Genomic DNA, 12,415 nt, shown 5'->3' with positions numbered 1-12,415 from the left:
GTTTACTGTCAACAGCCAACTGAAGCTCTGCCTGCTGCTTCAGCTATTCTAATCTGCACAAATACGCCATCTGGAGGCCACTGTGAAATTAAATCTCAGCTTGTAGCATGCAATTGATTACTGAGGATTTACACAAATCAGTAGCTCTACATTTTGATCAAACTACCAGGGAGACAGTGAGGAAATGCCCACAACAGTCCCTCCTCGCAAAGAACTCTTCAGCACATCTGTTAAGGTCCAAAGGCATTAACATTATTACATAACAGCACTGCACTCCCCCTCCTTCCCCTTGCTGCCCACTCTTCAGCCACCCAGTCAGACCAGTGGCTGTGTGAGGAGGCCAGGCCAGCAGATGGACAGGCCTAATCCCTCCCCACACACACCCTCTAAACCAGGAAGTGATAACTGGCGAGCACCAGGAAGCTTAGGAGAAACACTGGGCCCTGACAACGTTTCCAGCCCGGCCAAACGGTAGCAATGAAGCCAAGTATTGTCTAAGATATAATTACATTTGTGTTGTTTTCATCGCCTTTTTCTGCGGGCACTAGAGCTGTCTCCATCAGGGCCCCTGGGCATCAGAGCAACCTGCCAACTCACTGTCCTCCTTTATATGTAGGATTTGAGGGCTTTTTTACTTTTCAAGGCCAATCCTGCTGATAGTTTTGGACTAAAGCTACTGAAATCAATCATTTGTGTGAGAGTGTGTCTCCTTTCCAGACTAGAAAGTCTGTGAAACTTCCCACTAAAGCACAGGGGAGTAATAATCTTAAATATCAAAGTCATAATGTCTCTTCAAAATGTCACATCAGAGGCAGATATAAACCATCTTATATGTGGGAACAAACCATCAGAACACACTTTTTTGGCTTGCTATTCAATGCATTAATAAAAACAACAGGAATATCAAGTATAGCCGAGAAGAAAGACCATTTTAGGATGAGAAAATGGGAAATTGGGTGAATAAATCATAACAAAGGGGACAGAAGAAGCAACCGGAAATATCAAATCTAAAACAAATGAGAATGGACTGACGGCTGGAGACTACATACATCGTCCATCTCAACTCATCATGGGGAGCCTGCTGTCGCTACGGAGACGGGTGCTAGCTAGACACAGGTAGCCAATCATGGGCGTCGGGGAACATGGTATGTGATAGCAGGGGAGAAGGAGGAGATGGAGGGGCATAGATGAGGGAGGGGAGGGGAGTCAGGGAGATGTGAGAAATGATGGTGACAATGACCTGTCTTTGTCACTGGGAACACTGAAATATTAATGAAAAAGCGTGTGTGTCTGTGTCTGTATGTGACACTGTTATTTCCACTACAATAAAAAAAAAAACACACTTCTTTTCCATCATCACCAAACACACTAACAAAAACAGTCATAGCGAGGATGGAAAAACAGCTGCAACATTTTGACATGCTGTGTGTAGAGTGTTTGGGTTTGTGTATGTTTGTATTACCTGCTATCTGACTCGATACATCTCCTTTTGGCTCCTTAGGGAGGGATCCATCTGTAGGCACACACACGGAAAAATGTATTAAATGTATGTAGTACAATATAAGAATAGAACATATTATGCTTGATTCAAAATGTTTACAACAACAGAAAAAATGAACAATGGAGAGGACACAACAAGCTGATAATGACATGTTGGCTTTTTACAAGCATAAAATAGATTTTATGTTATACAATGGATGAATCACTGTGCTGAAAAGTGATTTTATATCTAAATTATCACATCACATCAAAAGCAAATTAAATCATCGATCATGATGGACCATGACAACAGCAAACTAAGAAAACACAGCTTAGAGTCTACAGCCATGCTAGCAGCTGTGTGTGGCTGTTAAACTGACACTTAAACAGTAAAATCAGCATGCTAATATACCCGAGATGACAACACTAACATGCTGTTGTTGAACAGGTATAAAGTTTACCATGTTCTCCATTTTAATTTACATCTGTTAATTAGCACTAAACACTAGGGATGCACAATAAATATTAGGGCCTATGATGGTAAATTAATATTGTTATTTATGGCTGCAACTTAAAATTATTTTCATTATAGATTAACATGTCAGAGAAGGTTGAAAAATGTTGATCACTGTTCCCCAAAGCCCAAACTGTCCTCAAATGTCTTGTTTAGTCCACATTTTACTGTCATAGAGACCAAAGAAACCAGATGACGTTAAAATTTAAGATGCTGAAATCAGAAAAGTTTGACTTTTTTCAATTAAAAAATGACTCAAAATGATTGCCAAAGTAGCTGGGCTAGTAATCTAATACGTGACAATTAATCGATTACTCAACTAATTGTTGCAGCTCTACTATTATTTATTATTTCAACATTGAAATTTTAGCCAATTACTATTAACTATAATAATATCTAATTAGAAAGAGTATATCAAAGCCCTTAAATTGGATCCTTAAACAAAAGTCAAAGTATATATTTTAAGTTTTTTTTTATGTTAGAACTGTTCTCTGTTTTTGTGGTCATAGTAATGTCAGTTGGAGCTGATTTGATCAGAGCTGTGGAATATTCAATTATCAATCTTTGCTCATTACATCTGAGATTATCTTACCCTCAGGTGTGCATAAAGCTGATATGACTTTCTTTTTAAAACACAAAAATATGAAATTATCAGTTATCTTATCATTATCGGCCATGAGAAGCAGGTAACTACAGACTACTGTACCAGCTAAAAAAAATCCACACCCTGCATCCCTAAACACAAAGCAGAGCTGAAGCTGATGGGAATGTCATTAGGTTTACAGGTCCGGTAACCAAAACTGCTGGACAAATAAACATTTTGGCCTGATACTAGCACAAGAAAAGTCACAGCATCATCCAAGTCACTATAATTCATCCTCAGGGGAACATAAATGTCTGTACCAAACTTCATGCCAATCCATCCAATAGTTGTTGAGACTTTACTTCAAACCACAAAAAAACACAGACTGTCAGGTTGACATTGCCATCAGTGCAGGATGGGCGTGGCTAAAAACAAAGACTGGCAGTCTGTACACAGCCAACAGTGGTGATCCAATATGCAACCACTTGGGATACAGAAATCTGCTGGATTGATTCATAGCATACAGTAAGTAGCTGAAGCTTTCAGAATTATGATTTTGCGTTAAAGTCTGGTCATGGAAAACTCACCAACATAAGCCAGCCTCTCTAAGTTTTTGCAGGCTTCTTTTAGGATTGCTGCAGCCTAAAATGCCTGATTTCACAGCAGCTTTTATATTTAAAAAAATGTACGCATGTTGCAATGTTTTTTGGCATTTTTTGCATGAAATTGCCAGGTTAAGAAATATGGTACAATTCTTTAAAGATCAAAGGCAACTTATTGCAGGGAGATTAAAACTGCACTCTGTATTCTACAAAGAAGCTACATTTTTTCAGAGCTTTAACTCAGTTCAAACATCTAGTACACAATAATTATTATTGCATATAAAAGTGCACAGATCATTGGTAAAAGTCAATAACAATGGCAAGCCTAAACATCTTTTCATAACAAAAATAAAGACAAATACAGCAAAACAGGAAATAAAACATTGAGTCAATTCATTCACATTTGCAGGGGGACTGCTATGATTGGTGAAACTCATGGGAAGCAGCGACAGGTCAGATTTGTGGAAAAGTTGTAGTGATTGCACAAAATTGGTTTGGCTTGTCCAGTAAAGCAAAGAAGAATCAAGTTACAATCCACCAATCTGACAGTTTCCCATGTTCTTAAACAGCATGTTCTGCTCAAACTGGACCAGTGCACGCAGGAGTCATCTTCTCATCACCCTATATCTCATGACCGAGGCCCACTGGTTTCTCAGCCGATACAACAATCGGCCCATTGATCCAGCCTATAGCCTGTGTGTGTGTGTGAGAGAGAGAGGCTGCTGCTGTGACTGAGGGGGAAGATACAGTCAGTGTCATGTGCTGTCAACATGTAAACAGGCTGGATGCTCCGCTGGCTGACTCAGTGACACATGCTCCCTCTGTTCTGACTCAGGCTTACGCCTTCCTGTTTAACCTCACAGACGGCTGCGTTAAGGCAGAGAGGACTGAATATAGGCTCTATACTGTCAAGTCTCCAGCAGCAATATGGACTGGGATATAGTTAGATTTTTATGTTTAACACAAGACTTATGCAGCATCCAGTATATAATACATGCAGTATATGAGTGATATACTAGACAGTTATATAGAGTGTGTCTTCTTGATTTTGTGACATGGGATACTTGTGTTTTTTCCTCTATATACAAAGTAGATTTCCATAAATGAACTGATGCAAGAGGAACGTGTAAACATATGCTGTAAATGAGCTTAAAGCAACGCAAAATTTCACACACTACATAATAAAAGAGATTTAGTTGTGCAAAATTTAGCAGCTAACTGGCATCCTCTTGTACATGCATGCAAAACAATAATGTTATCTCACTATTATCTTTACTGAGAAATCCTTTGTTTCCCAAATGCACTCAAACAGCTGTGCTGCCGATTTCTGAATTGGCACTGTTATTACAGGGCCACCATTAGGACTGAAGCAGGATATTGCAATTAAGTAATCGTAATTGCTTTTAATCAAAGCAACAATGAAACATGCTCTTCCGTTTCCAGTTGACTGTGCAACAGAAAATAACCCTGTCACTAACATGCTTGCACTTGCAAGCACACAGGACCACGATTCTCGAGTCTTTATTTGATAACACCGTAAAAGACAAAAATGAGAATAAAATTCAGCCACTGTTGTCTTTCTTTGCATTCTGAAATAAAAACTCTCGTGAGGTTCTCAGACAAAAGACTGAGGGGGACATTTACTGAGCCTGCCACAAATCACTGTCAGGAGAGCATGCTGCCATGTCTGGAAAGTAATGCAAAAGTGATTTCTGTTCAGACATCAAGTCTGTCACTTTTTCTGTCTCATTCTCTCCCTCTTTTTCCCTTTGGTATCAACTTGGTAGCAAATATCGTTTTTTGTGACATGCCTACACAGGACAGTAACCTATCATTAACTTGTTTATGTCATACTGGCTTGATGATTGGGAAAAAATTCTGCTCGAGACACTATGAGGTTTGACTGCAGAGTTGTCTCTTCTATCTTGATTCGGGCATCATTAAAAAATAAAAAGAATTAATTTTTTCTTTATATAATTAATTAGCGCTTAGTCTGTTAGCTTGATGCTAACACATCATGAGAATTCCTATTAATGTGCTAGCAGATTTTATCTTCGTAATCATGGTAATATTAGCTAAACATATTTCTTACTCTATTTCCTCTGCTCTGTGCAAACAAATAAATAACTTCACATTAATAACTAAATCTATTACTCTGACTTAAACTCTATTACTCTGACTTAAACACAGTGACCAGTTACAGCAGCCTCATAGGGTCAAAACTCACATTTGTGCTGTGTGGAGTTTGCAGAGGGTCTGTTCATTTTACCCTAACATGTCCTTTATTTTCTTATGCCTCTTGATTGCTGAGTAGGAACAGCTAAATATGGCACTTTACTTTGAAAAGTATATTACTATCTATTTTATATGCAGTATTGCATTGATGCTGCTGAAATAAAACAGAAATATGAAATATGACTCATGGTATTCAGTCTCTAGATGTATATGATTCAACTTTTCCCCATGGTATGGTGTTAAAAAGCGAACAAAATCACAGTAAAACACAATATAAAATCACAATACTTAAAAATTACAATACGTATCAAATCAAGAGATAAATGTATTGTCCCAGCCTCATAGGGGGGGTCCAGGTTCAAGACATGCTACTAAGAAGAATCTGCCTTGCTAAAGGGGCCTTGAGCAAGAAACTTAACTCCTTCTAGCCTCTTATGTAACCAGACGGTGACCTCTGGCCTTCACAGGCAAGAGAAAGAGTTCTCCTGTGAGGAGCAATATCTCTGAATCACATTAAATCACCCTGCTGTTTCCATTCCTCAGTTAATCCAGTCTTTATGATACAATGCTTTTCTACATCACAATTGGTTCTCTTCTGTAGTGGCTGCTAGAGTAAGCCATCCTACCAGACCATGATTTTGCAATATTTTGCTGGTGGCAATTTGCTTTAATGAACCTAGCAGCACAGCACACATACACACGAGTGAACTTGCTGGCAACCACTGCTAATGCCACAGGGGGCTCGTGTTCATACGAAAAAGCTTACACACACATAAACATGGCATGGGAAGAGAAGCACGCAGATCTCAGGGTAAAGCTGAGTGTACCTGGGAGAACTTAACAGAGAATGAATGGGATGAAGGAGAAAATAAGGGAAAAAAGAAGGCAAGAGAAAGACCAAACACCCACATACTTCACATATTTGCAATGCCAAAGATGTCCACTTAAGCCGCAGTGTGCAACAATGTAATACCAGACTACAGTAGTGGTTGCCCACATCTTATCACAATCTAAACAATAAAAGTTGTAGCCGAGCCAACAGTCAAACATGCACGGACAAAAAGGAGATAAAACACAATGTATGTATGTGTGCATAAAGAGCAACACACACGCAGTCATGAAGGAGGCTTTTCCTCTGAGATGTGTCCGTTGAGGCAGTGGGTTAATCTAACCACACACACACACACACACACAGCCAGCTCTGTTGCAGACCATAGTAGGATAAGCCCACTGCTAAAACGTTAGCCAGTTATTTGGATAAAGTTAAACATAACACACACACACAGACACACACACACAGACACACACACACAGACACACACACACACAGACACACACACACACACACACACACACACACACACACACACACACACACATCTGACAGCCACTGAGGAAATGACAAAGCAAAAACTGCAACGGAAATCACCCAAACTCCCATCTCTGTGAAACATGCAAACACTCAGGTACAGTGAACTCACCTGGAGCTCAGCTCGGTTGAACACAGGCTATACTGTATCCTGAACTGAGCTCCCTTCCACAGGCAGCTCCCTCTTGTCCCAACACACACTTTCTGTCTCTGAGCCCATATTAACACAAGACCACCCTTTCTGTGGGCCCCTGCCTTTCCCTTCTCGGCAGGCACACTCATCGTTTGACTCATACAGAAAAAGGAAAGACCCCCTTTCATTTAAAAATACCTATTGTCTGGCTCACACTGACTAGAATGAGGTGTGAGGCGCAAAAACAATGAGCAATACCCGCCTGTCAAAGCTGTCTTGAGTGTAGCGCTAGACACTGCTCTAGGGGTTTAGCAAACATTTAAATGTCAGGGGCCATGGACAACACATTTAACAAAATAATACCTAAGGGATAAGCCATCTGAGAGGATTTTTGTTGCTTGGCAGTTGGCACAGAACTGTAGGTGGTGAGATACCGATGGAGTGAAACTTGTGATGTCAACCTGCGAAACTCATGATCAAAATAGTCAAGTGGTAGGTAATGCTGAACTTCAAGTGAAAATGAAAGAGGTTTGTGTGTTTGTTATCTTGGTCTCAGCTTTAGGAGTCAAATGTTCATTGCTGTGGTATTTATGCACTGCACTTCCCAGAGATAACCTCTTAGTCAAACAAGGTGATCGGCACAGTGACGCCACTTTCTGTGGATTTCTGTATAAGACTGAGATTCTGCAGACGTGGTTCCTTTCTTTGTTACTTCAACCACGGTGGTCATCAGTCTGCCAACAAAGCATTATTAAAGAGCCCACCTTTGCTATGCGTGGACAAAGTCCCTTTCACAGTCTGACCCAATTTAACTCTGCACTCCCTTAACATTGCCAGACTGATGGTGGACAGTTTAAAAGAAAAGGGGATCAAAACTGATGCAGAACCAGAGATAGCATCCTTATTATTCCAACCATTCATCTTCTTTGTCAAAACCTGGCACCCACATTAACCACGATGCAACTCGTACGCCAACAGTTCAATACGAAATTCATCCAGAGGTCAGGTCAGGGTAAGTTCAGAATTGTGTTTCTTAAGCATGTGGTGGTACAATGTCTGACAAGAAACAAAAGCAGTCAAAAATATTTAAGTTGTCTGAGAGAGGCAAACTTAATCAAACTGGCTGCCAAGACGATGCAGGACCATCAGTTGCTGCCTCTGGACCACATGAGAAGCACAGGAGGACTGGATTTGACCCAGCTTGGCCATCAGTTTACTAACTGGGTGCACTCTCTGCTCTGCACAATCAAGCGATGCGATTGGAACATGGATGGTGGCAGCTCCCCAGCTAACAGCCTCCCAAAACCTGTGCTGCTGTTTGGCTTGGTTTGAGACAATAGTTCCCCTGTTGACACTGACTCACTAGCTAGCTTACGCAGAATGTGCAGATGTAACAATCATACCCATGAATGGTTGGCTGAAATAGACACAGAAGTCTGATGGGCTACAGACAATTTCCTTAAAAGGTGTGTGAATTAAATATATAGGTCAAACTCAAGGCAACAGAGACACTAAGTAGTCAGGAGTACAACTCTACTTGGGAAAGAGAGCACTAGTATAGGATCAGGCATCATATTGCCAGATACCCTCAACTGAGCTATCAGAATCAGTATTGGGAGGGAATAAGTTGGACTGGTGCATCCCTGATACAAGCCTGCGCAGTTTGTGTACCTTGGAGGTTCCTCTTGGGGGCAGATCAGGATCAAACCATGGCTGATTAACACCTGAAAAGCTTCCTTCCGAACATAATTTAACATGGCGTCAGTCTGGGAGGTTACTGTATTGTCAATTCATACTCCTCTGTTCCATTAATGTGCTAAATTGCAGCTTGTTGACAGGTAGCACTGACTGTCCAAAGAACAATCAAAAGAAATGTAGGATTCGAAGGTTGGTCCTAACAAACATGCAAATGTGAAATTCAAGTGAAGTTAATATCTCATCCCAACCATCAATCAATATGTTCAGGCAATACATATGTTTTGCATATATATTTCATCCTTAAAACCAGCTTTTGCTTGGTGCAACAGTGACAGTGTTCATATCTGCAACCTTGGAAGGATCAATTATTGTGAACTAACAAGCCAGTTCTTCTTCATTCCAAACAAAGTTAAAACATGAAAAAGATCACTACTCATACACCCGAGTAGTTTTACCAGGAAATACACATCTGACTGACTCACAACTCTGTCTATGACAGATTCATCTTTAATCAAACTAAATCTATGATAGGAGCAAAGAGAATATACAAAAAGTCTTTCATTTCATTAAACCAGTACTCTTCAGTCGTGATGCTCAAGAATTACATTTTTCTGTCCAACAATGTTGTTATCTGCCCTCACCTCCCAGGTGAAAAATAGCCCCTATTAGATACTGTAGCCAAGATAAAAAGCATGGCTCTGCCTAAAGGCCACTGCTTTAAACTGCTCCTCATTTTGTCTGGGCACCTCTGGGACTCTCTCAAGGACCCCAGCGGTCCATAGCATTTGCTTGAAGACACAAAAGGCCACTGACTGTGATGTTTACAGTGGATCAATTTCTCTTGGTTACTGGCCCTTATCGGGAGAGGAATGGGGGGTTAAAAGTAGTCGGAGGAAGAGACAGAGAGAGAGGAAGTGTGGAAGATGGGGAGGGCAACAGTGAAATAGCAGTTTTGAATGCACTGGAGACCCAAAGAAAAAAGGAGTACAATGGTCTTTCAGGACTTGTCCTAGTTTGGTTCACTCTCTCTCTGTCTCTTTCTGCTCTCAAAATAGGAGCAGAGAGCATTCTGGCAAATCTTTCACACTGATCCTAATCAATTGCAAGCCATTCAATTCTTCCACTGACCTATTTCATTAACCAGTTGAAACTCTGTTAGCAGAGCTTGGCACTCACCTACACTTGTCTCTTCATTATCTCTCCAAGGTCTAGCTCTCTCCCTCTCCCCGTCTTTGAATTTTACAGCTTCTCTCCTTTCTCTTCCACCTGCACTGAATGGACTTCCTTATTCTCCTCTAACAGGACAATAAAATCATTCACTCGCTCCAAGGCTTATTGTTTATGCTCTTCTTACAAGAATGCGTAAAGAAAGTGGTTATCAGCACACGTGACTTCACGGCCGCTTGCAAACCTGTGCTCCCCCCGCCACCTACCTCCTGTCTTCTCCACCTTCTCCATCTTCTCTCCATTTTTCTCTTTGCCCCCTCGACTCTTTTCCCTCTCCCGTTCCAGCTTGTTTTAAGAAAGGCAGCAGCGGCGGGGCGGCAAATTTTCCCCGAGCACACACCAATTAGCTATCACGCCGGAGAAATTACCGAACGAGAGCACGGCAGATGAGAGGGAAAAGTGGGACAAGCTCCTTTTTATAAACACACAGAGAGGCGAGAGGTTTGCATGTGTGTGTGTGTGTGCGTGTGTAATGCATGTGTGTTTCAGTTGTTCCTAGGAGGGGATTCAAACAAGCCAAAAACGATTTAATTTACACATCTGACAAACACCCTAATACTTGTATTCCCCGGTTAATGAACACAGAACTATATTTGACATTATTATACTTTTAAACAACTCATATCTAACTGTGCTAAACAGTATTAGACAAAGCTAACTGTACACTGAATAGCCCTCTTTTTACTTTTCCTTACCTACTGTGAAACTGACTGTAAATATCTTGCTCTGCCCGCCCTGATTCACAATTATTCTGATTGACAGCTATCTCACCACATGAGCAAACTTCTGCCTTTATCTTTTGGTTTATTTTGTAGGTGGATTTGGGTAACACCTCAGGTAACTTTGTTTTTAATGCACCCAAATGCAGCGAGTGATCCACCCTTGAACTAAATGGCCTGTATCCAGAGCATAGAAACCGACCGTCGCTATTAGCTCTTATCAGCCGGCCTTTGGTCTTATCTTGTCTGTATCTGGGCGGCAACATGTGTGTGTGTTTGTGTGAGTGGTGAAGCTTCACTGATAGCTCAGGCCTTTGCCAAAAGCTGGCTTACATAGGCTTGTTAGTAAAGACATAGCACAGGTCAGACAGACATGGTAGCTGTTGTTATGATGGTGGCAGACTGCAAGCCCAGCCTTGTTTGGTGGACATGAAAGCAGGATATAACATGCACCTATAATACACAAAGCTGTGCTTACTGTATTTCTTGTGATAAAATGTCTCCCTTTTCTGAATTACACCACTGCTTTGAACTAAAAATCACACATGGTTTCACAGTCTGGTTTTTGGTACCCACACAAATGTGTCCAAAGCACTCAGTACAGATCTAATTATAACTCCAGAGAGTTGCAATCAAATGCATTGTCATATTTGTAGATTTGTTTGCTTATTCCTTGATCAGATTAGTTACAAATTTAATAAAAATTCTGCCAATCTTACAAGGACTTAAGTAGGACTTAAACGACTTTTAAATGTGTAGGAGAACCTACAGTGTCTGCGAAAATCATGCAAAACATGAAAAGTAGTATCCAGAGCCAAAGTTTGGTTTGTCCAGTCTGGGCTACTGTAGAAATGTGGTGGTGCAACATGGCGACCTCCACAGAAGAGGACCCACACCCCTTCGTAGATACAAACAGCTCATTCTAAGGTGACGAAAACACAAAGATTCTTATTTTCAAGTGATTATACACTAATGATAACATATCTTTGAATATTGTATTCATCTCTTCATTCATTCTGTCAATAAATCCGCCTAAATGACTCACCCTACTCCGACTTCTACTCAACTCTGATTTGCTTGTGTTTGTTGCCTTTGCTGGTATGGGCTGTTGTGAGTATGATTCGGTGGGGTTAGGTATTGTGGTTGTTTAGACAACAGTTAAAGGAATAGTTTAACATTGTGGGACATACAGTCATTCACTTTCTTGCCAAGATCACTCTCAGATCTGTCTATTAAAATGAAGCTACAGCAAAGATGCAGTTAGTTTAGCTTAGCAAGCTTAGTTGACAGCAGGAAGAAGTTAGCCTGACCCTGTCCAAAGGTGCCAAAATCTACCTACCACACCCTGTAACACTAACTAACACGATATCTTGCTTGTTTAATCTGTTTAAAAATCTATGTTTACAAAGGACAAGTTGTGGTTTTAAAGGGGTTTAAGCGTCCAGCACAGTCCAGCACAGTCCAGCACATAAACCACAATGAAACAACAACCTGTTTTTATATTTCAGTTTTTGTACAGATTTTGGGACTTGTTACAGTCAGACAGAGTGACGCTAGCCAAATCCCTTTGTTGCAAAAGGGGATATTAATAGAAAGACGTGAGTGGTAACAAACCTAGCTTTTTGCAAGAAAGCAAATAAGCATATTTCCCAAAATGTCAGACAACGTTTTTCGTGTGTGTAAACATGTGAACTAACACACCATAAATCCACCTTCTAACCATCCTCTCTCTACCTCCACACCTACATACAACACATACAACACACACACGCACACACACACACACACACACACACACACACACACACACACACACACACAGAGTAATCCCTGGGAATAAACAGCAGATCAGATTA

The 12,415-nt window shown here is 40.7% G+C and overlaps 1 protein-coding gene across 1 annotated transcript in view; it reads right to left on the bottom strand.

The window, feature by feature from the left end:
* The window catches only part of LOC146312761 (triple functional domain protein-like), a 105,136-nt gene that overhangs the window by 80,937 nt on the left and 11,784 nt on the right, over nucleotides 1-12,415 (bottom strand). The window contains exon 2 of the mRNA XM_084739703.1: nucleotides 1,463-1,513. Within this exon, the coding sequence (XP_084595829.1) occupies nucleotides 1,463-1,513 (51 nt within the window). The remainder of the gene's footprint in view (nucleotides 1-1,462; nucleotides 1,514-12,415) is intronic.

The sequence above is a fragment of the Lutjanus erythropterus genome, chromosome 16 (assembly GCF_056507025.1).
Source record: "Lutjanus erythropterus isolate fLutEry1 chromosome 16, fLutEry1.hap2, whole genome shotgun sequence".
Lineage (NCBI taxonomy): Eukaryota > Metazoa > Chordata > Actinopteri > Lutjaniformes > Lutjanidae > Lutjanus > Lutjanus erythropterus.
Note: the sequence above shows the minus strand (reverse complement) of the source record. Positions and strands in the feature narration are given on the sequence as shown.